We start from the raw sequence: 27835 nt of genomic DNA, 5'->3' as shown, positions 1-27835 counted from the left end.
AAAGACAGTATGTACATAAAATTGAGGAAATGATTAAAATAAATGGCTAAACTCAATGGATGAGGTTGAGATACTACACATAGAATCAAAGTTATTGAACTTGAATGTCCATTAATTTGAAATATTCAGACAATAGCACAAAAATAAAGGGATGAGTGTATTGCATACTCCTTCATAAATGCATACAGTAATTAATTGTAAACTTCAAGGTTCTTATTTTCCCGCACGAGAAACAAGGATAATTATCAATTACAAATAAGTGCAAGAAATAGACCTTTCCTTGTCATCCTGGTAGTAGAGAGAAATCCACCTTTTCTTTCCCAGCCTTCTGCACATGTGTATAAGATGGGCTAGGAGTCCCTCCCCAGGCGTGATTCGAGGATTTATGAAGCTTCAGATTCTAATGGCTTCTTTTTGCTTTCTCAGCTTTGCCAGTGTTCAGCCTATCTTTAAGAGGGGCTGTTCTTTGTGGTTACATGAATTTTTAGTATAAGTATTTAAGGTATTCTGGAAATTGGACACTCCCCACATCTTCACTGCATTTTCACATTTTTGTTTTAATCTCTGTTCTTGTTGACAAGAGCCCTTCTACAACAAAAATCTTTTTCTTTTAAGGAGGTAACAAGGAATACCTGGGACCTTGTATATGGAAAGCACATATTCAACCACTGAACTACACCCACTCCTCCTTCAAACAAAATTCTAATATATGGAATGATACACCACCAGATTCTAGATTCTGAAAAATATTCTTGCAAATGTCTGCATAATTCTCAAGGGCTTAAATATTTTATTCTTTTATTTAAATGATAATTTTTAATGGCAATAAGTTATGATGTCAATATTAAATGGCAATTGAAAAGAATATATACAATCAAATTTCTAAAGTATATTTATCTGTTTATCCATATACCTGATATGCACAAACATGTTGTAATATTAAGATGCATAAGAAACATAATTTTCTGTTCAATATATTTCAGTTTACATACAAATTTACTTTCTGACTTATCCAAATATTTCTGTTTAGAGTCACATAAAAAAACTAGGACTTGGCCATCTTAATAGATTTTTCAGCAATTTTTGTTGCTTCCATTTATGTAAATTATATTCTATTGAGTTGAATCTCATTTCATTAAAAAAAAATCATTCCCATATTCCCAGGTCACTTCACAATCCTACATTGATATATTAAGTATTTTCAATCATAAGGCTTTTTCAAAATTCTCGATTCTTTGCTGATTTGGGACCCTATAAATTGTATTATTTTCCAGTCTGAATTTTCTGATGTGCAGTCAACCTGAAGGTTACCTCTTTTACCTTCAGAATGGTTGCCTCTTCAGTGGAAGAATATTAATATTACTAGGTAATGAGTGTTCACTAAATACCTTCCTTCATTTATGACCTTAAAAGAATTTTAAATAATGTGAATTCCTGTATGTCCTATAAATGTTGCTATATGCATAAATGACTGCTCATGATTTTCACTGGATAACTCTTCCAGCATGAATTACCTGACATTCCTTTTAGGGGGTCTGTACTACTAATAAAGACTTCTCACTGTTTTTTGTTTTGTTTTGTTTTGTTTTTAGTGGTGATTCTTACACTGAATTTTCTTTTGCAGAGGTTTGTGCTTGGTTAAATGGTTGTACACACTGATTACAAACGTTGCATTTATTTCCTGTTGTGTTCACTTCATTTAAAGGGTAATATAAATTAAGTTATTCCCACACTGATTACAGACAGAATTGCTCTTGCATGTCATCTTTCTGGTTTATGACTCGTACAAGTAGATGAAGACTCTTGTACTTTTATTACATTTATATTGTTAGACCACTCATTTTTGTATGCCATCAAACCATCAACAGAAGGTTTTGCAACACAGATGACATTCATATGGATTTTTTTCAGTACAAATTGGCTGAGATTACCTGAAGTAATAAGGACGACAAGAAGTTCTCCCATGTTGATTACAAACACAGGGCTTCTTCAGTGTGTGAGTTCTGTGGTGTGTTAAAGGTGAATTCTATGGCTGTAATCTCTTTTATATACAGAAAATTTTTACCTAGTGCTGTCATATCATGTAAGGTCAGAACACTGCCTGAAAGCTTTCCCACATACCTGCATTTAATAGGGTTTCCCTAGTTCTCTCATGTTGTCTAAGATAACAAAATAAATTTAAGGTTTTCTCATTCATGTGAAGATATTCATACAGTTTCTCTCAAGTGTGAGTTCTCTCATGTCGTCTAAAGCCAGAACGAGTGAAAGCTTTTCCACATAGACCACACTTGTATGGTTTCTCCTCATTGTGAATTCCCTCATGTTCCTTAAGTTGAGAATGTTGAGTGAAGGCTTTCCCACAAACATGACATTCATAGGGTTTCTCTCCAGTGTGAGTCCTCTCATGTTGTTTAAGGCCAGAACATCTACTGAAGGCCTTCTCACACAGATGACATTTATAGGGTTTTTCTCCAGTGTGAGTCCTTTCATGTTCCCTAAGGCCAGAACAATTGGTGAAGGCTTTCCCACATAGATGACACTGATACGGTTTCTCTCCAGTATGAATTCTCTCATGTCGCCTAAGGTGAGACTGTCGAATGAAGGCTTTACCACATAGATGACACTGATATGGTTTCTCTCCAGTGTGAATTCTCTCATGTCGCCTTAGGGTAGAATAATGAGTGAAGTCTTTCCCACAAAGATGGCATTCATAGGGTCTCTCTCCATTGTGAGTCCTCTCATGTCGGATAAGGCCATAACGACTGTTGAAGGCTTTCCCACATGGAGGACACTCATAGGTTTTCTCTCCAGTGTGAGTCCTCTCATGTCGTCTAAGGCTAGAAAACAGGGTGTAGGCATTCCCACATAGGTGACATTCATAGGCTTTCTCTCCAGTGTGAGTCCTCTCATGTCGTCTAAGGCTAGAACACAGGGTGTATGCATTCCCACATCGATGACATTCATATTTCTTTCCAGTGTGGGTCCTCTTATGTTGCCTATAGCCAGAACAATTGGTGAAGGCTTTCCCACATATAGGACACTGATACGGCTTCTCTCCACTGTGAATTCTCTCATGTTCCCTAAGGTTACAACGCTGAGTGAAGGCTTTCCCACAAAGATGGCATTCATAGGGCTTCTCTCCAGTGTGAGTCTTTTCATGTTGTTTAAGGCTAGAATAATTGGTGAAGGCTTTCCCACATAGAGGACACTGATATGGCTTCTCACCAGTGTGAATTCTTTGATGTTCTCTAAGGTTAGAATGTTGAGCAAAGGCTTTCCCACATAGATGGCATTCGTAGGGCTTCTCTCCAGTGTGAGTCCTCTCATGTTGTCTAAGGTTAGAATGTTGAGTGAAGGCTTTCTCACAAAGATAGCATTTGTACGGTTTTTCTCCAGTGTGAATCCTCTCATGTCGTCTAAGATCAGAACAGCCTCTGAAGGCTTTCCCACATAGATGACATTCATAGGATTTCTCTCCGATGTCAGATCCACTGTATTGTCTAAGGCCAGAAGTTTGAATAAAAGCTTTATCACTTATATGACAGTCATATGATTTCCTTCTAGTATGAACTTGCTTATGTTGGTTAGAAGACCAGGCACCTAAGGCTTTTCCAAATAGTTTGCTGAAACAGGGTTTTTTCCCCTTGTGTGTTAACACATGTTGAGAAACTGTAGATCTGTGTGTGAATTCTTCTTGCAATCCATTATATTTAAAGGGATTCTTTCGAATGTGAGATCTCTGCATTTGGAAAGTAGATGAGAGATTAAAAGTTTTGTCTATTAACATTGATTTAACTCTTTCCCTACATAGGAATTCTTGAATAATCATTAACTTTCTCCAATTAAAATCTTCCCTATGTTAAATATATACACATCATTCTCTAGTATACAAAGAGAATTTCTCTTTTGTGGCATCTAAACTGCAGAGCTATATGATTAATTCTGAAGTCTGCATGATGCTTCAATGATTGGGTATATAAACCATGTTTATGCAATTGTCTTTTTATAAGAACTCAGATTATGGTTCAGTGTTCAGTTTAATTTTTCCTTAAATTTAAAATAGCAGAGAAGTTTTGCTCAATTAACCTTTAATACTAACTTCAATTACTTGGGTTATTATACTAAATCCCTAATTTATTCCTTTCCCAATTACTATCAATTTGGAAAATGAAAATTTACACCCACGAAACTTACCAATGACATGATGGAAGATGCACCTTTCTTGCAGACATTTCGTATGGTTATCATTTCTTGTTTTTTAAGGTCACTTTTGCTACCTGAGATAATAGAAAAAAAAACATTTGGGCAGCATTAGGAGAATGAAAATATTGAAAAGACACTTTGAGTCTTTTTAAGCATTCCCTGTATGTTTCAAATATTGACCCTTGTGAGAAACAAATATCAAGGTAAGGAATATTCTAGAAAATCAAAAATATTATAAGACACAATTAGAAAGGATTTTCTATATTGATACATGAGAAAAATAAAAAGATAGGATGTTGAAGAGGTAAAGAGATGGAAAACATTCAAAGAGGAAGACCAGGACAAAAGCCAATATGTGAAACCTTAACTCCAATAGTACATGAATATCCATTTCCCTATCAAAAGACAGAAAAATAGCTTGATAAGCATGTGGAAAAATATACACATGTGAGGAAAGATTCCTAATATTCTCACCTATATTTCAGAAAGTATAACTTACTTAAGGAATTCTGCAGTTAGTATCTCAAAAAACTCATACACCAAGCAGATTCCTCCCTGTACAGAAGTACAAGTTCCCAGAGCTCACCTGAATTCTGATTTTGGAGAAGTCCTATTTCTTCTCTCCACAGTTCCTCTCCTTGCTCCAACTGGGAAAGCACATCTGACTTATGGACTTGAAATCCTGTTTGCAGAAAAAAGATATATGGATTTTTGATTTCTGGGGAGACAGTAGATGATACTCAAGTCGAAACACAGAATCATGACAATCTTTCACCAACAAAGGGCTAATCCTTGAACTTGTGCCAAAATACAGGGAGGCCCTCTGGTTGTATGTGCCCATGATCAAATTGAAAGGGAGACTGCAGAATCCTCTGTATGGAAGAATTCTGCATCTCCACAGTGGTTGGTTATTATTTCCAAAAAAAAAAATCAAGTAAACATTATCTCCATTAGGACTATATACTTTCTATGTGGAAAAGGATATGCTTCTTGTTTACCTACTCTTGTGGTATAATGCCTCAGCATAGCCACTCAAGCAGAGTAACTACTAGGAAAATACTTAGTCCACTCACTTATGGTTTCAAAAAGTATTCATTGAGTTTCCAGCACTGTTGTGAATACTGGAGACAGAGCAGGAGCAAAGATAAGAAATTATGATAAAAAGATCTCCTTCTGAGGGATTGGGGGAAGATAGTGTTAGACTAACAGGAAGGGCTCAATGCACTCATAAAAAGAACGGATAAAGAGTCAAAAGTTCTGCAAGGGACCTGCTTTGGAGGGCAGATCACAAAAGTGCTTCACAACTCTCAAGAGTGTGAGAGACAGAGAGAGACAAAGAACCTGAAACAAAAAATGTGAGTTGCCAAGCCCCCTTAGCAGCTAGGAAGGTCTCCCCACCCCACCCCCAAGATATTAAGCTAGGATAAAACCCTTGACTCACTGCAGCTGACCAAGGGGAATAGACATCTTCCTCCCTATCATCTTTTTCAAGGTAAAAGGGACAGGGAGTGGGGCGGCTTTACTTCAGTGAATTCAGTCAGCAAAGCCTGCTTTGAATTTCTGCTCTGGTGATTCAACACAGGAACACAGGAATGCCAAGACTGAAACACCTTCATGGAGAGGTACACTGACAAGCACACTTTGCTGGCCAATATGGAAACTGCATGGGCAAAAACTATTTTTGGTTCTATCTATATCCTAATCCCAAGGAGAAAATCTGTGCCCCAAGAGTAAGTCCCTGGAATGACTTGGTAATTTAAGCTGGACAATTTTAAAGACTTAGAAAAAGTTTAATCAAATATCAAAGAAGAGCTGTGGGAAAAAAAATAGGGAAAAGAGAGAAATTGGTCATTAGAGTAAATTCACCAACATATTCGGATGCCTAGACTTCAGCAAAAAATTACAAGCCATATTAGGAATAAGGAAGAGATGGCCCAGGCGAAGGAACAAACCAAATATCCTGAAGAAATATAGGCTTTAGGACAATTAATCAATAATAATCACACATCTCTCCTAAATCTATTCAAAGAATTTAAAGAAAACATGAGGAAAGAAATAAAGGATATTAAGAAGACACTAGATGAGCAAAAAGAACAATTTGAAAGCCTGCAAAGAAAAGTAACAGACCTAATGGGAACAAAAGACATGATGCATGAGATTAACAATATATCAGAGGATGTGGAGAAGCATGGGAAAAATACAGCTGGAGTGACCTATGGACTGGGGTTAGTAGTAGTAATATAATATTCTTGCATCTATGCAAAAGACATACTGTGCGGATACTGAGGCAGTATGGAAAATGTGAGGCAAATGTACACTATGGACATGGCAATATCAGATGATATTTTTTTATTTCTGTAACAAATGACACACCACATTGTGGTGTGTTGATGGAGGGGTGTTGTTTGGGAATCTGCACATGTGCATGATTGTTTTAAGTTTACAACTTCTGTCATAAAAAATATATTTAAAAATTAATAATAGGGTGGGTTGGGGAAAAACACATCAAATGTGAGATAAGAACTATGATTAGTAGTAAGATTTTGACTGTGTTCTTTCATAGTCTGTAACAAACGCAAGGTGTTGGTGGAGGGCTGATGTATGGGACCTCTGTATGATGTTACGCATGTTTGCTTTGGAAGTTCACAACTTTTACTATACACTTAATTGTTTATGTATGTCCATATATAAATGATATAAAGATAATAATATTCGGATTGGTTAGGGGAAAAATACTTTGTTTAGTAGTAATATTTTGACAATGCTCCTTACTCATTAGTTGTAAAGGTTTAAAAACAATGCAAGTTATTGGTGGTAGGGTGAGATGTTATTTATGTTTGTTTGATGTTATATATGCTTGTTTTGTAAGTTCACAATTATTATACATTTATTGTTTATGTAAAAAAAAATAACTAGTTTTTTCCAAAGCAAAACAAATTTAGTGAGGAGAGTGGCCATGTTTTACTATTTTGTAAATCTCTTTAATGTCTGGTATAATAAATCGAAGGCAGCTGGATGCTCAAAATGTGTGTGTGTGTGCGTATAAATCACAAATTCTGTGTTTGAGCAATTCAGATTTGCTCAAACACAGAATTTGTGATTTCAAAGACAGAACATCTGAACAGGAAAAGACTGGAGAACAGAAAAGAGAATGGAAAAAATGGAACAGAGTCTCAGGGAACTTAATGACAATGCAAAAATTGAAGACATTTGCATTATTGGTGTCCCAGAAGAAAAGAAGGGAAAGGGGCAGAAGAAATATTTGAGGAAATAATGACCAAAAATATGGACATAAATATCAATATCCAAGCGGAAAATGCACCATGAAGAGAATAAATCCAAACAGACCTACACTGAGATACCTACTATTCAGAATGACAAATATCAGCGATAAAGAGAGGATTCTGAAAGAAGCAAGAGGAAAGTAAAGCACCACATAAAGGGGATACTTGGTAAGATTAAGTGCCAACCTTTTATCAGAAACTACGGAGGTAAGAAGAAAGTGGTATGAGGTATTTTAGGTACTGAATTCTGAATCCAGCAAAACTACCCCTCAAAAAATGAGGGTGAGTTCAAAGTCTTCGTAGACAAACAAAAATTGATATAGTATGTTACCAAAAGATCAAATACTAAAGGGAGTGCTGCATCTGATAAGAAAAATCAAGAGCGAGGGACTTAAGAAGAGTATAGAAATGATTATAAGGAAAGGTAAACTAAAGGGTAAGAAGACAAGACACTAGAACAATATGACAACAGAGAGCCGAAGGACAAAATGAATGAAGAAAGTATGCCTTTACAGTAATAACACTGAATTTTAATGGCTTGAACTTGACATTCAAAAGATATAGACTGATAGAATGGATAAAAAAATATGAGCCATCTTGTTGTCTATAAAAGACCTACCTCAAATGTAAGGACACAACCAGAGTAAAGGTGAATGGTTAGAAACAGATATTCCACGCAAATAGTATCCACAAAAGAGGTGGAGTCACAATACTAATATTGGAAAAAGTGGATTTCAAATGCAAAACTATTATAAAGGATGAAGAAGGTCATTATGTATTAATAAAAGAGAAATAATTATGCTAAATATTTATGCACCTAACCTGAGGGCACCAAAATACATTAGACACACACTGGCAAAACTGAAGGGAGAAATAGATGTCTGTACAATAAAACTTGGAGACTTCAACACACCATTCTCAGTATTGGATGGAAAGAACAACTAGATAGAGGATAAACAAATACAGAATTTGAATAACATGACAAATGAACTACTCCTAACAGACATTTATAGAGCACTGCAACCCAAAGAAGCAGGATATACATTCTTTTCAAGCACTCATGGATCCTTCTCCAGGATAGACTGTATATTGCATCACAAGAGAAATCTCAACCAATTCAAAAAGATTGAAATTATGCAAAACACTCTGATCATAACAGAATGAAGCTGGAAATCAATAATGGACAGAAAAACAAAAAATTCATAAATATATGGGTATTGAACAACACACTTTAAAATAATCAGTGGATCAAAGAAGAAATTGTAAGAGAATTCAGCAAGTACCTTGATACAAATGTAAATGAGAACACAACATATCAAAACCTATGGGATTCTGCAAAGAGAGTACTGAGGGGGAAATTTATAGCCTCAATGCTTACATTAAAAAAGAAAGAGGGAGTGGATGTAGCTCAAGCAGTTGAGTTCCTGCTTCCCACATGGTAGTTTCCGAGTTTCGTTCCCAATGCCTCCTAAACAACAACAACAACAACAACAAACAAGCAAACAAACAAAAATACCAATAAGGGATGCTGATGTGGCTCTATGGTTGAGTGCCAGCTCCCCACATGAGGTCGCAGTACCTAAAAAAAGAAGGAAAAAAAACCCAAATTGAACATCTAACTGTATGCTTGGAGGAACTAGAAAAACAACAGCAAAGTAATCCTAAATGAAGATGAAGGAAAGAAATAGTAAAGACCAGAGTAGAAATAAATGAAACTGTGACCAAAAAACAAGAGGTAATTTATAAAAAAAAAAAGTTGTTTCTTTGAGAAGATCAACAAAATCAACAAACCCTTAGCTAGACTGACAAAGAAAAAGAGATGTATTCACCAAATGCAATGAATGTCTCATGATGATGGAAGAGATTGTTGTTGTGGGGGGAGGAGTAGGGTGAGGGGGAGAAATGGGGACCTCATATTTTTTTAATGTAATATTAAAAAAAGAAAGACAAAAAATGGTAAAAAAATACAGTAAAAAAAAAGAGAAGACATAAATAAAATCAGAAATGAGAGGTGGGGAATTTCCACTGACCCCACAGAAATACAAGATCATAAGAGGATACTATGAACAGTATGTCAAAAAACTAGACAATATAGATGACATGACAGATTTCTAGAAACACACGAACCATCTACACTGACCCTAGAAGAAATAGAAAACCTCAACAAACCAATCACAAGTGAAGAGATAGAAAGAGTCATCAAAAATCTCCCAAAGATGAAAAGCCCAAGACCAGTTAGCTTCATAGGTATATTCTCCCAATCATTCAAAAGGCAATCTAATACCAATCTTGCTCAAGCTGTTCCAAAGAATGGAAAAGGATAGAATGATACCAAATTCATTCTAAAAAATTATAGACCAATATCTCCAATGAATACAGATGCAAAAATCCTCAATAAAGTATTTGCAAACAGAATCCAAAAGCACATCCAAAGAATTATACACCTCAATCAAGTGGGATATATACCAGGTATGCAAGGGTAGTTCAACACAAGAAAATTTGTTAGTATAATAAATCACATTGATGAATTGAAGAAAAATACATGATCCTCTCGAATAACACATAAAAAGCATTTGACAAAATAAAGCACCCTTTCTGGGTAAAAACACTCCAAAAGGAATACAGGGAAGCTTTGTCAATATGGTAAAGTGCATATATGGAAATCCTATAGCTAGCATTGTAGTCAAAGGTGAAAGACTGAAAGCTTTCCTGCTGAGATCAGGAACAAGACAAGGATGCCCACTGTCACCACTGTTATTCAATATTGTGCTAAAAGTTCTAGCTAGAGCAATTAGATGAGATAAAGAAATACAAGGCACCCAAATAGGAAAGGAAAAAGAAAACCTTTCACTATTTTCTGATATGATTGTTTATGTAGAATCTCCTGAAAAATCTACAACAAAGCTATTAGAACAGACGAGTTTAGCAAAGTGATGGGATACAAGATAAATACAGAAAAATCAGTGTTTCTATACACTACTGATATGAAATCTGAGGAATCAATCAGAAAAAATTTCCATTTATAATAACAACTAAAACAACCAAATATTTAGGAATCAACTTAACTGAGCACATAAAGGACCTGTATTCAGAGAACTACAAAACATCGGTAAAAGAAATTGAAAAAGACTTAAATAAGTGGGATGATACTCTATGTTCATGAATTGAAGATTAAATATTGTCATGATGTCAATTCTATGGAAACTGATTTATTGGTTCAAAATATCCTCAATGAATAATAAGTAAATAAAGAAGAAAGAAAAAAAAGGAAAGCAAGAAAAAAAAAAGAAAAAAAATTTCCAATAAAAATCCCAGGTCTTTTTTGCAAAAATGGAAAAACTAATCATTAAAGTTATTTAGAAGAGTAAAATGCCCTGAATAGCCAAAAAGAACTATTACAAAATATAAAAAGAGGACAAACTTGGAGGACTATCACTTTCTGACTTTAAAGCATATTACTTTAGCTACAGTGGTAAAAACCAGCATGATACTGGCATGAAGATATTGACCGATGGAACCGAATTGAAAACTCAGAAACAAATCCTCACATCTACAGTCAAGTGATTTTTGACAAGGTGGTCTAGCCCTCCCAGCTGGGCCAGAACAGACTATTCAACAAATGGTGCTAGAAGGATGGGTTTATCCATATCCAAAAGAAAGAAAAAGGATGCCTGTCTCACGCCTTACAAAAATTAACTCAGAACGGATCAAGGACCTAAGTATAAAAGCAACAACCATAAAACTCCTAGAAGAAAATGTAGGAAAACATCTTCAAGATCTTTTGGTAGATGTTAGTCTCTTAAACCACACACCCAAAGCAAGAACAGCAAAAGAAAAAACAGATAAAAGGGACCTCCTCAAAATTAAACACTTTCGCACCTCAAAGGACTTTGTCACAAGGATGAAAAGGCAGCTGACTCAAAGGGAGAAAATATTTGGCAATCACATATTAGATAATGGTCTAATATCCATGATATACAAGAGATCATATAACTCAACAATGAAAAGACAAACTATCTGATTAAAAATTGGGAAAAGACTTGAAAAGACAATTGTCCAAAGAAGAAATAGAAATGGTAAAGAAACACATGAAAAAATGTTCAACATCACTAATGACTAGAGAAATGCAAATTGAAACTACAATGAGATATCATTTAATACCTGTTAGACTGGTGTGCTATTAAAAAGTCAGAAAACTGTAAATATTGGAGAGGATGTGGAGAGATAGGAAAGCTTATTTACTACTGATTGGAATGTAGAATGGTACAGCCACTGTGGAGGACTATTTGACAGTTCCTAAGGAAGTTGAATATAGAATTGCCATTTGATCTGGCAATACCATTACTAGGTATATACTGAAAAGAACTGAGAGTAGTGACATGTACAGACAACTGCATACCAATGTACATAGTGGCATTATTCATGATTGCCAAGAGGTGAAAACAACCCAGGCGTCCATCAAATGATGAATGGATAAACAAACAAACTGTAGTGCATATACAGGATGGAATATTATGCAGTAATAAGTAGAATGACCTTGTAAGCATATGAAAACATGGATGAACCTGGAGGACATTATGTTGAGTGAAGCAAGCCAGACATAAAAGGGCAAATTCTGTATGGCCACACTATTATGAACTAAATATATTGTGTAAACTCATGGAGTTATTAATTTGAATATAGGTAACCAGAAAATAGAAGGAGGGTAGAGAATGAAAAGCTGAGAATTAATCTGTGTAGAATTGGTAAAAATGTTTTTCTGTAAATCTTTGGAAATTAATAGAAATGGTGAAAGCACATCACAGTGTTTGTAAATAGCAGAGCTAATTATACAGGAATGACAGTGGTTGAAAGAGAAAGTCCAAGGTCATGTATTTTAATTACTAGAAGGAAAGCCAAAAGAGTATAACATGGGAAGATAGTAAATCCTCATGTAAAACACAAATATGGGTAATATCACATGTAAGATTGTTTTTACAAAATAAAAAAAAAGTATATGTATAGTAGACAGCAGAAAAAAGATTTGCAGCTATGTACAGCAGGGGAAGCATAGAGAGATGGAGAGGTGATGAGTTTTGTTTGTTTATTAATATCATTATTACTGGAATAATGAAAGTGCTTGTGGCAGTTCGATATTATTGATGAATTACAGAAAGAAATAGTGATTATTTTGTAAACTGGTCTGTTCCTCTGGGTTAGTGATACCCTTAAAGGTTGTACTGAATTCAGAGGTTTCACTTTCACTTGATTAAAGTATGACTAGGGCTTTGATTGGCTCATGTCAGTAGGACGTCGAGTCCCTGCCCCCTTCATGGGTGGAGACTCACAGAGAAAATGGCAAGGCAGAGGAGATAAGAGTTTTTGGATGTTGGAGCCCTGAGAAGTAAATGCACTGAGAAGCAGATACATGAGGAAAGAGAGAAGGTGCCATTAGACATGGCAGAAGCCCTGAGAAGACAGACAAGCCATCCGCCTGATAGGTTACAGATGGCCTTGTGGAGAGAGCAGAGCAGCTGAGCCTGGAGAGAAAGGAGCCCCTGGAGAGAAATGAGGCCTGAGAGAGAAACAAGACTTATCCCAGCCTAAAACTGATATTGGAAGAAGGTGGGACCATGGAGCCCTAAGAGGAAGAGGGAGCCTGAACCCTTGCAGATGTCAGCAGCCATCCTGCTTCAACACGTGGCAACAGACTTTGGTGAAGGAAGTAACTTATGCTTCATGGCCTGGTAACTGTAAGCTTCTACCCCAAATAAACACCCTTTATAAAAGCCATATTCTGGTATTTTGCATCAGCATCCCTTGGCTGACTAATACAGTGCTCTAAATGATGAATGAAAAATATGTGATCACACCGAGTACCACTGATTGTACACTTTGGATGGATTTATGCTTAATTAATATTCATCAATAAAATTGATGTTAAAAAAGATCACATTCTAACGGGGTGAAAAACTAGAAATAAGAAATAAAGGAATAAATTATCTTAGGTGGCAGTTCGTATTATAAAATCTTAAATTATAAACAAAAAGTATGAAAATATAAGAACATAAAAGAATGTAAAACAACATGGAAAATCTGTTTGAAACATTTCCAGAAGATATATATATAAATAGATGATATATAAATAGATGATAAATGGATAAATCTTGAGAGACTCACCTACTGAAACCAGATGATTGATGATCTCTGCCATCACATCTCTGAACAGTTTTCGCTGGGATGCGTCCAGGAGAGCCCATTCCTCTTGAGGGAAGTCTATTGCTACATCTTTAAAGGCCACTGATTCCTAAAACATCGTGGACATTTGGGTTTAGAGACTGCCATCCCTACCAATGCCCAGAGTTAGGATGTTCAAGATGACAGTACTGAGGAAGCAGGGACTATATGTTCCTAGAAAGCTCAAACTTTGTGGGTTTCAGTTAGATCATTCTCAGCAGTGAAGTGCCATCTGCATTTCATATACACACACTGAACAGAAAAAACCTCCAGTATAAGGAATATCACATGGTATGTGGTATGGTATAAGCTGGAAAATTCCCAATAATTGGAAATCATGACTTCCAAATGGAGATTATACAATTAGCACTTCAACAGTCATTAAAAAATAACCTAAGTATAGATGGCTTCCAGCATACATCTTGGACCCTTGAGACTATTTCACTGAACTTCGGTCCTAGATCATTAAGTGATACAAGACCTTCCATTTTGAACTTTCCCTGAGATTTCCAAACACCAGTTTTCATTGTCCCTCTTTATCCTCAGCTCACATATCTTTTCCAAGGGTAAAATAAATCATTTGGGCTAGGCTTTCTAATTCTTTGAAAAATTTCAAAAGGGACATAAATTTTACTCTACTTATTATAATACTGACTACATACCAAATTTCAAGAAACACTACTTCCTATTCCTAATTCCATTTACAAAATGTTAATAAATTTATATACAAAATTGGAAATTAGGCAATTAGGGACAAGTATGTAAGCAGAATTACAGTTTATCTTATTTTAAGGTTTTTAAAATATGCTAATGCATTCTATTAAAACCTTAAGAAAATTAAAATTGGGGAAAATGAATAAATGATTCCTCTTTTCCTTCTACTACCAAACCCTCACATTCCTCTCAACAATGTACAACCCTAGCATCTGTAAGATTGGATTGATTAAACTCACCTGGTCAAACATCAGCCTCCTTACTAATTGTAATCTACTTACTTCTGCTCTTGTTCATCTCTATTATATATTTTTACAACATGCCTAAGCAAATAGGAGGCACTGACATTATTAATTGAGTGTATTACTTCTCCAATGTAGCCACGGACTGGATAGAAAAGAAAACCCCTCACATCTATTCAGTGAGCAAAGAGCCTTAGTGTAGTCTGGAAAACAGTGTAATGTTGGAAAGACTACTCACTGAGGAATCCCTAAACTTCCATGACCATCCCAGAGACAGGGAGAAACTTAACTAGTGCTCATAACTTTAAATAACTCCTGAATGCCTTTAGAATACTCAAGCCAATCAGAGGAACCTAACTATTGCTGGTAACAATTTCTTAAAAAGAATTCCATACTCACCAGTGGTTGAACTGTCAGCATCTCAGATGACAAGTGTCTTCCCTTGATTTCCATTACAATGAGAAAAGCAGAATTCACGCAAACTGAGAAAGGAGAAAGAAGCCGTAAGACTCCATTCTAGTGCCCAATTTTCAGACCCACGTGTCATGAATCCCAACCCTTCTCCTGGGAGTAATTCCATCCAATCGACAGGAACACGAAGTGTGCTCCAGCTGAAATATGGGAAGGACACTCTTTTTCGAGGGCTAAAAGTAAGAAAGTCTTTGCCACTCTGGTTAACAAAGAATATATGAATAATTTCATTGTACAGATAAGAATTTTTAAATTTGGAGATGTAAATTTATAGAAAAATTATGTACAGAGTTCCCATATACCACCCTCCTCACACACTCAGTTGTCCCTGTAATTTCTCTATTATTAACAGCATTAGTGTGGTACTTTAGTTAAAACAGATGAAACAACATTATTAAAATATTAACTGTAATCCAGTATTTACATTAGGGTTCACCATTTGTACTATACAGTTCTACAGCTTTTCAAAGATTTTATTCTGGTAAATATGTTAAACCTGAAATTTTCCATTTTAACCATGTTCAAATACACAATTCAGTGGTACTAATTACATTCATAACATTGTGGTACTACTTTCAAGTATATGAGTCCTTCCTTTCAATTTTACTGGTGGGTCATATGGCAATTCTACCAATTGCCATATGGAACTGCCAAACTATTTACCACAATGATGATATCATTTTATATTCCCACAAACAATGAATGAGCATTCTTGTTGCTCTATGCTCTCCAAGCTGGAAGACAATGGAACACAGAAGAAAAGAAGAACACGCTGCCATATGATGGAAATGCAAAGGAAACCCAAGATTGCCAACCAGGCTGAAGATAGTGACGGAAGGATAAGAAAGCCTGCTAGTCTCTGAAACTGAACCAAAGAAATTCCTGCTGTTAAGTCAACCAATTGTATATTTGCTTTAGCAGCTAGAAAACTACAATAGTGGCCACTCTTTTGCATGAAAGACAATCTCATTTTGGTTTTGATTTGTATTTCCCTAATGGCTAATCATGTTGGGAAACTTTTTAAGTGCTTATTGGCCAACTATATATCTTTGGAGAAATGTCTTTTATGTTGTTGTGCTGTAGAATTTCATTACCCATTCTGATATATTTTTTTCAAGATTTATTTTTTATTTATTTCTCTCCCCTTCCCCGCCCCCCCTTGCTGTGTGTTCTTCTATGACCGCTTCTATCCTTATCAGCGGCACTGGGAATCTGTGTTTCTTTCTGTTGCATCTTGCTGTGTCAGCTCTCTGTATGTGTGGCGCCATTCCTGGGCAGGCTGCACTTTCTTTCACACTGGGTGCCTCTCCTTATGGGGTGCACTCCTTGCACATGGGGCTCCTCTATACAGGGGACATCCCTGCATGGCAGGGCACTCCTTGTGCGCATCAGCACTGCGCATGGGCCAGCTCCACACGGGTCAAGGAAGCCTGGTGGGGGGTGGGGGGTGGTTTTGAACCACGGACCTCCCATGTGGCAAGCAGATTCCCTATCCATTGGGCCAACTCTGCTTCCCCGCAACAACATTTTAAAAACAGATAAATGTGACCTCATCAGTATTATAAATGTTTGAGCCTCAAAGGACTTTATCATGAAAGTGAAGACAATCTAATCAATGGAGAAAATATTTGGAAGCCATATATGCAATGAAGGTTTTTAATACAGAGCATATATAAAGAAATCCTACAACTGAACAATAAAAAGACAAACAACCCATTTAAAAAATGGACAAGACTTGAATAAACATTTCTCCAAAGAGGGTTTAAAAATGAAAAAAAAACAAAACAAAACATGAAAATACTCAAAATCACTAGTCTTAGGAATGCAAATCAATAGTAGCCAGTACAATAGCTACTATTTACAAAAACAAAAATAAAACAGAAAATCACAAGTATTGAAAAGGATGTAGAGAAATAGGAACACTCATTCATTTTTGGTGGGACTCTTAAATGGAACAGCTACTGTGGAAGACATTTAGGTGGTTTCCTTGATAGATTAGATATAGAATTATCAAATGACCCAGCAATCCCATTTCTAGATATATAAAACAAAACTGTACTATGGGGCATAACTATACTATGGGGCATTGTCTTGACAAGGGTGGACCTGAACTATATACAGATTCTGTAGGACCATCACTAGGGCGAAGTGGGACATTCACCTCATGCATGCAACTTAAGGGTAGGGCAAAAACCAAGTAACAAAGGAAAAACAATATTTTAACATAAATTTTTAAAAAATCAGTTAATACAGAAACCCAACATAAAAACAGAATGCTTTTTAAAAAGTAAGTCTAAAAGAAGGTATTCAGGACATAAAGATATCCAAGATGGCAAAGTACAGAGCAGCAGGGTGTACTTGTCCTCCAGGAGTGGCAAAAAGACAGGCAAGCTTTCCACTCATGGGAGAGAAGTTGGTGGGCATGCAGGGTGAGCAGCCGGTGAGGGCATGCCGGCTGGGCATGGAGGGAAGTGGTGCTGGTGGCCTGTGAGGGTGGCCTCACTGGCATAGGCAGGCACAGGCAGATTAAGGGAGAAGTTGGTAGTGCTTGGACTCCAGGGGCCAGGAGACTACAGTACAACATCTAGGAAGGAGCAGGGTGGGGAGACCAAGAGAGGTCACCATAGAGGAACTGGCTCTTTGGAACTGGTGTATACTACTTTCAGGGGTCCCTGGTCCAGTTTGCACCAGTTAAACAGTGGCAATTTTAAAGAGTTAGAATAAGCTGGACCAAGTGTCCAAAAAAAAAAAAAAAAAGACTTAACATAAAGCAAAATGACAACAAAACACTAGTCAAGAGAGACATAGCAACACAGTAAAATCATTAGAATATGAAAAGATGCCTAGGGAAGCAAATGTGGATTAAGCATTTGGGCACCTGCCTACCATATGGGAGGTCCCTGATTCGGTTCCTGGTGCCTCCTAAAGACAAGAAAGACAGAGAGCTGATGCAATGGGCTGGCATGGTAATATGACGCTGCAAGATGACACAACAAAGGAGAAACAATGAGGAAAACTGAGAGACAACAAGCAGGGAGTGGATGTGGTTCACTCAACTAGGCACCTCCATCTCATGAGAGGTCCTGGGTTCAGTTCCAGGTGTCTCCTAAAAAGAAAACGAGCAGACACAGGGAGCAAACAAAGAACAGATACAGAGAGCGGACAGTGAGCACAAATAATTGGAGGGGAGAAAAATGAATAAAAATAAATCTTTTTTAAAAAATTGCCTAGCCATCAGCAAAAAGTTACAAGCCACACTAAGGAACAAGCCACACTAAGGAACAAGAAGACATGGTCCAGTCAAAGAAACAAAATTAAAATCTGGAGGAGATGCAGAATTTGGAACAACTAAGCAAAGATGACCACACAAATCTCCTGAATCAATTCAAGGAGATAAAGGAAGAGATGAAGGATCTTAAGACAGCGGGTGAGCATACAGAAGAAATTGTAAACATAAAGGCAAAATGGAAAGTAAAAATACAATAGAATCATAACAATAAAATTGAATAGGTAGAGGAAAGAATTAGTGAGTTACAAGATAGAACATCTGAAATTGCACAGATAAGAGAAAAAAATTAAGCAGAGTCTAAGGAGATTGAATGATAGCATGAAATGTAAAAACATACACATTATGGGTGATCCAGAAGGAGAAAAGAAAGGAAAGGGGCAGAAAGAGTGTTGAGGAAATAATGGCCGAAAATGTCCCAACTGTTATGAGAGGCATAAACGTACATGTCCAGGAAGTGCAGCATACCCCAAAAAGAATAAATCTGAGTAGAAATACTCTGAGCCACATACTAATCAGGCTGACAAATGCCAGAAAAAGAAAAAATCCTGAAAGCAGGAAAAGAAATGCAATTCATCACATAAAATGGACGCATAAGATTAAGTGCTGACTTCTCATCAGAAACCATGGAAGTGAGAAGGCAGAGGTATGACATATTTAAGGTACTGAAAGAAAAAAAAAAACAGCCAAAAATGCTGCATCCAGCAAAACTGTCCTCCAAAAATGAGGGAGAGATTAACATATTCACAGATGAAAAATTCTCTCGATTACTCTTTAACAAGAGTCATACCCTACAAGAAATACTGAAGAGAATTCTATAGGCTGAAAGGAAAAGACAGGAGAGAGAGGTTTGGAAGATAGTGTAGAAGAAAAGATTTTTGTAAGGGTAATTAAAAAAGTAAAATGATAAGCAAAATTGAGACATAACATATAAAAGCCTACAGATAAATGGTTGAAGTAAGTACTGCCTTTACAGTAATAACATTGATGTTAATGGATTAAACTCCCCAATTAAGAGACACAGATTGGCAGAATGGATGAAAAAATATTCATCTATAAGATGTCTATAAGAGATTCACCATAGACCTAAGAACATAAATAGGTTGCAAGCAAAAACTTGGAAAATGATTTTCCCCACAAACAATCCCCCCGCCCCCAAAAAAGCTGGGGCAATTATACTAATATCAGACAAAATAGACTTTAAATGTAAAACTGTATAAGGGACAAGGTCACTTAAAGGAACAAAAGGGACACTACCAAACAGAAAGAACAATCATAAATATTTATGCATGTAACCAGGGTGCCCCAAAATACATGAGAGAAGCAGACACCTCTACAAAATAGAGGGGGACTCAAAATACCACTCTCAGAAATAGAACATCTAGACAAAGGATAAATGAAGAAACAGAGATCTTGAATAATGTGTTAAATGAACTAGACACAACAGATATATACAGAACATAGCACCTCAAAACAACAGGACATATGTTTTTCTTGACTGCTCATGGATCAATTCACAGGATATCACAATTTAGATCACAGAACAAGTCTCAATGAATTTAGAAAGATTGAAATTATACAAAGCACTTTCTCCGACACAAAAGGAAGGAAGCTGGAAATCAATAATGAGTGGAGAACTGGAAAAGTCACAAATATATGGAAGTTAACGCACTCATCAACAACCAGTGGGTGAAAGAAAAATTGCATGAGAGATCAGAAACTACTGATATCTTCAAGCAAATGAAAATGAGAACACAACATATCAAAACTTAATGGGAGGGGGGGGAAGCAGCTGTGGCTCAATCAGTTGGGCTCCCGCCTACCATATGGGAGGTCCTGGGTTCGCACCCTGGGGCCTCCTTGTGAAGGCAGTCTTGCCCGAACGCTGTGGAATGCCGCCAGCCTGCAGGCACCGCAGATAGCCAACTCAGCAAGGTGACACAACAAAAGGAAGAGAAGCAAAAACACAGAAGAACACACAGTGAATGAACACAGAAAGGAGACAACAAGGAAGCCGCGGTGGGGGGGGATAAATAAAAAATAAATACAGACACAGAAGAATGCACAGCAAATGAACACAGAGAGCAGAGAGCAAGCAAAAAAGCCATGGGGGGTGGATAAAAAAAGAAAACTTAATGGGGGGAGCAGCTATGGCTCAAGCAATTGAACTCCCATTTACCATATGGAGGACCCAGATTTGATCACCAGGACCTCCTGGTAAAAAAAGAAAAAAGGTGTCCCAGACCTGCACGGCACGGAAAGGCACAGGTCCCATGCGATGCACCAAAAAGACAATGACACAAATAGACAGAGAGAAAAAAAAACTTAATGGGAGAGGAGTTCCAGGAAGATGGCATCAGAGTAGACAGCCAGGGCTCAACTTTCTCATAAAAACAATGGAGAAAGGGCCAAGAGCTGTCTGAGGGACATGCTTTGGAGGTAAACAGACCAGAACAGTGCTACACCACCCACAAGAGAGAGGGACAGAGAGACAAAGAACATGAAACAACAACGATGAGTTACAAAACCCCTGCAATGGCTAGGAAGGGCTCCCCTCCCCCACCCCCAAGAGTTTAAACCCGGGTACAAATCCCTGACTCACTGCAGCCAAATGAGAGGGGACCACGTCTTCCTGTCAGCAGTTACAAGGGAAAAGGGAGGAGAAGATGGTAGGTTTCTCTTTTGTGAATTCAGCCAGCAGAGCCCACTTTGAATCTTGGCTCTGGCCAGAACAAAATATGGGAAAGCAGAGACTGAATGAACAATAACCTGGAAAGGTGCACTGATGAATGCCATCTGCTGGCTGGACTGGTCTCAACTCAAACTCCTGGAAGAAAATCTGTGCCCCATTAGTGAGTCCCTGGCCTGATTTTGATGACTTAACCTGGGCAATTTTAAAGACTTAGAATAAGTTGAATCAAATATCAAAGAAAAACTGTGAAAAAGAAGCAAGAGAGAAATTGGCCATCAGAGTACATTCGCCAACAAATTCAGATACCTTGACATCAGCAAAAAATTAAAAGTCAAACCAGGAAATAGGAAGAGATGGCGCAGCCAAAGGAAGAAACCAAATATCCTGAGGAGATACAGGATTGAAGACAATCAAAGATAATCACTCAACTCTCCTAAATCAATTCAAAGAATTGAATATGACTAGAGATAAAGGATATTAAGACACTTGGTGTAGCAGTGTAATATTATTGATGAATTCCAAAGAGAAATATTGGATTATGTCTGTAATCTGACCTGTACCTGGCATGACTGAGTTATGATTAGGCACGGCGAAGAACAGAATTGAGGGTTTTCTGATGTTGGAGTTTTGATGTGAGAGTCTGATGCTGAAGACTTAAGTTGGAGCCCTGGGAAGTAAGCTCACAGAGGGAAGAGAAGCCAGCCCCAGGAAGAAAGGAACCTTGAATCCACAGAAAAGCAAGTCCCAGGAACACAGGAACCCAGGAAGCCTGAAACCTCGCAGACATCAGCCCATCTTGCTTCAAATAGACTTTGGTGAGGGAAGTAATTTATGCTATATGGCCTGGTAACTGTAAGCTCCTACCCCACATAAATACCCTTTATAAAAACCAAGCAATTTCTGGAATTTTGTATCAGCACCCCTTTGGCTGACTAATACAGAATTTGGTACCAAGGAATGGGGAAGTGCTTTTGCAATTACCAAAAATGCTGTAACAGTTTTACAAATGGGTAAGAGGTATTTTTTGGAGGAATTGTGAGATGCTTGATGGAAAATGCCTAGATCGCTTTGAAGAGATAGGTGATAGCAATATGGATGCTAAAGAGACTTTTTATGATGCCTTAGAAGTAAATGATGAAACTATTACTGCAAACTGGAGGAAAGGCGATCCATATTTCAAAGTTGCAGAGAACTTAGCAAGATTAACTCCTGTTGTTGTACAGAAGGCAAAATTTGAAAATGACGAGGCTGGGCATTTAGCAGAAGAACTTTCCAAAGTCAGCTCAGAGAATGAGACTTGGCTTCTGCTTGCAGCTTATAGCAAAAGGCTGGATGAGAGAGATAAGCTAAGGACTGAACTGTTTGGCAAAAGGAAAACAGAGACTGATTTTGGAAGTTCCAAACCTTTGGAAATCAAGCTCCCAGATGAAGTGCCCCATCTCAGACTTAACTAAACTTGGAACTGGTAAACCAAGATTGAAGATGAAGTTATCTTGGAAAGACTTGTGGAAGGTCTTACTGTCTGATGGCTTGGACCCCTGTATCCTGCATGCTAAATCAACAGTCTTTTTCAGATATCTGTATGAACAAAACCACTGTCAGCCTGGAATAAAATGGACATGGAAAGGAGAGATTCAAGGAGAAACAGCTTTAAGAGGAAAACCATGGAAGCTGAGGTCTGGAATTCAGACATTACCTTGGGTCAAGAGAGGAACCCCACCCATGTGTACAGAAAGGGTGAGTTTGCCCCAGCAGTTGAAGAGGGTGGATGCTCTTGTCCAATGTTATGGGAGAGTTTTGCTGCCCCAGGGTACAGAGAGGGTGAGGCAGATACCCCAAGGATTAGGGTGGTTAAGGTCAGCACCCCACAGGTCTGAGTGGGGTGGACCTGTTCCCAAAGGTTAGGGAAGGCCAGGTGGTCAACTCGTTGCTCTGAGAGGGTTGAGTCTGTATGCCAAAGTTTAGGAGAATGTTGTCTTCACATCACTGTACTAGAGGGGTTAAGACTCTAACCAAAAGATTGGGTGAGGTGTAGCAATCACCCCAACACTTTTGAAAGGAGAGGTCTGGATCTTTGTTGACACCCAGATGCTTGATGAGGGTGAAACCAAGAAAACGGCCACTGGGCAAGCATGTGGAAAGGGTGGGTTCCCACAAGGCTCCAAGGAGAAGAAACCCATTATCTTAAGTATGACTCTCAGACTTTGAAATCAAATAGTGGATGCCCTGCAGGTCTACTGAACTGCAGAGAAACTGTAACTCATGTTTCCCTCCCACTTTCTCCTTATTATAATGAAAATGTTTATCCTTTTTCTATCCACTTGTGAATTAGAAGCACATAAATTGTTATGTAATTTCAGAGGCCTATAGCAGATATGACTTTGCCCCAGGACAAACTGTATTTCTTTTAATTGATTGTGATCAGATTTAGTACTTGCATTGTAACTGATTTAAGGTGTTTTTTTTTTTTTTTTTAATGTTGTAATGTCTTTTTGGAATTCAGAGGGTGGAGTGTAGCAGTTTAATATTATTGACAAATTTCAAAGAGAAATATTGGATTATGTTTGTAATCTGATCTGTACCTGGCATGACTGAGTTATGCCACCCCTTGGTGGGTGGAGACTCACAGATAAAAGGCATGGCAAAGAAGAGAGTTGAGGGTTTTCCAATGTTGGAGTTTTGATATGGGAGTCTGATACTAAAGACTTAAGCTGGAGTCCTGGGAAGTAAGCTCACAGAGGGAATAGAAGCCAGCTCCAGGAAGAAAAGGAACCTTGACCAGAGAAAAGCAAGCCCCAGGAATGTAGGAACCCAGGAAGCCTGAAACCTCACAGATGTCGGCATCCATCTTGCTCCAAATAGACTTTGGTGAGGGAAGTAAGTTATGCTTTATGGCCTGGTATTTGTAAGCTCCTACCCCAAATAAATACCCTTTATAAAAACCAACCAATTTCTGGTATTTTGCATCAGCACCCCTTTGGCTGACTAATACACTTGGTGAGCATAAAAAAACAATTTGAAAGCCTGCAAAAAAAAAAGAGACCTGATGGGAATGAAAAACATGATGGATGACATTAAAAATACTTTAGAGGGAAGCAGATTTGGCTCAACTGATAGAGTGTCCACCTACCACATGGGAGGTCCAAGGTTCAAACCCAGGACCTCCTGATCCATGTGGTGAGCTGGCCCATGCACAGTGCTCATGTGCGCAAGGAGTGCCGTGTCACACAGGAGTGTCCCCCATGTAGGGGAGACCCATGTGCAAGGAGTGCACCCTGTAAGGAGAGCCACTCCATGCGAGAAAAGTGCAGCCTGCCCCAGGAGTGGCACCACACACATGGAGAACTGGCATAGCAAGATGATGCAACAAAAAAGAGATGCAGTTACCCAGTGCCACTGACAAGAATACAAGCGGACCAGAAGAACATACAGTGAATTGACACAGAGAGCAGACAACTCCAGGCAGAGGTGGGAGGGGAGATAAAGACATAAAAAAAAAAAATCTTTAAAAAAAAATACATTAGAGACTCATAAGAGCAGATGAATGGCACAAAAACAGAATTAGTGATTTCGAAGACTGAACATCTGAACGGGAAAAGACAGAAGAACAGAAAGAGAATAGAAATAATGGAACAGGGTCTCAGGGAATTGATAAAACATTTGCATAAGTGGCATCCCAGAAAGAGAAAGAAGAGAAAGGAAAAGGGGCAGAAAAGAATATGTGAGGAACTAATGACTGAAAACTTCCCAACCCTTATGAAAAACATAAATATCAATATCCAAGAAAGACAATGCATGCCAAACAGAATAAATCTGAATAGAACAACTTCAAGACACTTATTATTCAGAAAGGCAAATATCAGAGATAAAGAGGATTCTGAAAGCTGCCAGGGAAAAACAAAGCATCACATACAAGGGAAACTGGATAAGTGCATCATAGCATTTGTAACTAGTGCAGCTATTATATGGGTATGACAGTGGTTGAAAGGGTAAGTCTAAGGTCAGGTATATTACCAGATGGAAAGCTAATAACTGTAACATGGGACTGTACAACATAGTGAAACCTCATGTAAAATACAAATATGGACGGTATTATATACATAACACTGTTTTTTTTACAAAATATAAGCACAAATATACTAGAGAGAAGTAAACAGAATAGCAGCTATGTATGGCAGGGAAAGCATAAAGAGATTGAGGGGTTATGAGTTTTGTTTGTTTTTTGTTTTTTATTACTATCATTTTTATTGGAATAATGAAAATGCTCTAAAAAATGACTGAAGTGATGAATGCATAACAAACACAAATGATTGTACACTTTGGATGGATTTCTGCTCTATTAATATGTATCAGTAAAACAGATTTTTAAAAAAACTTAATGGGATACAGTGAAGGTAGTGGTGAGAGGGAAATTTTTAGGCTTAAATGCCAACAATAAAAAAAAGAGCTAAAATTAAATACCTAACTACACACCTGGAGGAATAAGAAAAGGAAAACAAACAACAACAACAAACCACCAGCAAATTAATCCCAAAGCAAGCAGAAGGATAAGGGAAGAAATTTTAAAGACTGGGGTGGAAATAAATGAAATTGAGAATAAAAAAACAATATAGAGAGTTAAGAAAACCAAAATCTGATTTTTAAAAATTGACAGACTCTTAGCTAGACTAACAAAGGATAAAAAAGAGACCTTGCAAATAAATAAAATCAGAAATGTGACATGGGACATATCCACTGATCCATAGAAACAAAAAGGATAAGAGGACACAGTGAAAAATAGTATGCCAACAAATTAGACAATTTGGATGAAATGGATGAATTCCTAGAAAATCAACCTACGCTGAGTAAAGAGTGGACAGAAGATCTCAAGAGACCAATCACAAGTAGAGATTGAATTAGTCATCAAAAATCTCCTAACTGGGAAGCAGATTTGGCTCAACTGATAGAGCATCTGCCTACCATATGGGAGGTCCAGGGTTCAAACCAGGGCCTCCTGACCCTTGTGGTGAGCTGGCCCATGTGTAGTGCTGATGAGCACAAGGAGCACCATGCCACACAGGGGTGTCTCCTGCTTAGGGGAGCACCATGCTCAAGGAGTTCACCCCTCAAGGAGACTCACCCTGTGTAATAAAAGCACAGCCTGCCCAGGAGTGGCACCGCACACAGGGAGAGCTAATGCAGCAAGATGACACAAAAAAAGACACAGATTCCTGGTGCTGCTGACAAGAATTCAAGTGGACAAAGAAGAACACACAGCGAATAGACACAGAGAGCAGACAATGGGGACAGGAGGGAAGGGGAAAGAAATAAATAAAAAATAAATGTAAAAAAAAAAATCTCCCAACAAAGAAAAGCCCAGGACCAGACAGCTTCAATGGTGAATTCTACAAATCATTCCAAAAAGAACTAATACCAGTCTTACTCAAACTCTTCCAAAAAATCAAAGACCAGGGAATATTACCAAACTCTTTCTATGAAGCCACATCACCCTAATACCAAAACCAGATAAAGATGCAAGAAAAGAAAATCACAGACCAATCTCTCTAATGAATACAGATGCAAAAATCATCAACAAAGTACTTGCAAATCAAGCAACACATCAAACGAATTCTATACCATGACCAAGATGGTTATATTCCAGGTATACATGGATGGTTTACCACAAGGAAATCAATTAATTTAATACATCGCATTAACAAATTGAAGAAGGAAAATTGCATGATCCTCTCTAATGATTCAGAAAAGGTAAATGACAAAATCCAGTCTCCCTTCTTGATAAAAACACTTTGAAAGACAAGAGCAGAAGGAAACTTCCTCAACATGATAAAGAGCATATATGAAAACAACTACAGCTAACATACTCAATGGTGAAAGACTGAAAGTTTTCCCTCTAAGATACAGAACAAGAAAATGATGCCCATTGCCACCACTCTTATTCAGCATTGTTTTAGAAGTTCTTGCTAGAGCAGTCAGGCAAGAGAATGTAGTAAAGAGCATCCAAATTGGAAAGGAAGAAGTAAAACCATTATCATTTGCAGATGATATGATCCTATAAATAGGAAGTCTCAAAAAATCTACAACAAAGCTACTAGGGCTAATATACAGGTTCGGTCCCACTCCCCTTGGGACCTATGGTAACCACTAAGTTTCACTTTTTGAAGAATACGATTCACAGTTACTTGCAATAGTATTGATGGTTTGACATATTGGTCTGTTTCCTTTTATTAGGCACTGCCTATATTCTCAAGAGACTCTTGCCCCTCTATTTGAGGACATAGCAGGACTTCCCATGATGGGAGTTTAATATTTTTTTTTATTATGTAGGTCTCCACCCACTGATCTAAGTTCCCTCTCAATTAGACATGGAGTGGGCATCACCTTTCCAGAGTCCTCAGGACTCAGGAATGGACTAAGTAGACTTACTGTTATTCTACTGTAGACTTATTTTTATTCTAGCAATGGAAGAACTTTTATCATTGACGTGGAGGCAGTGGCCGCCAGAGCTTCTGAGAGGAGAGAGAGGGAAAAACAGGTGTAATATGGGGCATTTTTTGGAACACTGGAATTGTCCTGAATGACTTTGTAATGATGGATATGGGCCATTATATATTTTGTCATAACTTACAAAATTGCGTGGGGCAGAGTGTAAACTATAATGTAAGCTATAATTCACGCTTAGTAGCAAAGCTCCAATATGTGTTCATAAGTTGTAGCAAATGTACCACAC

The 27835-nt window shown here is 37.6% G+C and overlaps 1 protein-coding gene across 5 annotated transcripts in view; it reads right to left on the bottom strand.

The window, feature by feature from the left end:
- Nucleotides 1–765: 765 nt before the first annotated feature.
- Nucleotides 766–27835, bottom strand: part of LOC101437523 (zinc finger protein 596-like) — a 40427-nt gene continuing 13357 nt past the window's right edge. For 2 of the 5 annotated variants that reach the window (XM_058275487.2, XM_058275486.2), the window contains exons 2-7: nucleotides 15059–15141; nucleotides 13647–13773; nucleotides 9004–9066; nucleotides 4790–4885; nucleotides 4195–4277; nucleotides 766–3739 (exon numbers count right to left, since the gene is read on the bottom strand). In XM_058275487.2, coding sequence (XP_058131470.1) covers nucleotides 2222–3739; nucleotides 4195–4277; nucleotides 4790–4885; nucleotides 9004–9066; nucleotides 13647–13773; nucleotides 15059–15112 — 1941 coding nt within the window. In that variant the 5' untranslated portion in view covers nucleotides 15113–15141 and the 3' untranslated portion in view covers nucleotides 766–2221. Of the gene's footprint in view, nucleotides 3740–4194; nucleotides 4278–4789; nucleotides 4886–8865; nucleotides 9067–13646; nucleotides 13774–15058; nucleotides 15142–27835 lie in introns of all 5 variants that reach the window. The other 3 variants (XM_058275491.1, XM_058275490.2, XM_071207807.1) reach the window with 2 other exon arrangements.

Source organism: Dasypus novemcinctus, chromosome 14 (genome assembly GCF_030445035.2).
Source record: "Dasypus novemcinctus isolate mDasNov1 chromosome 14, mDasNov1.1.hap2, whole genome shotgun sequence".
NCBI lineage: Eukaryota > Metazoa > Chordata > Mammalia > Cingulata > Dasypodidae > Dasypus > Dasypus novemcinctus.
The sequence above is the reverse complement of the archived record's forward strand: the minus strand, read 5'-3'. Positions and strand labels throughout refer to the sequence as shown.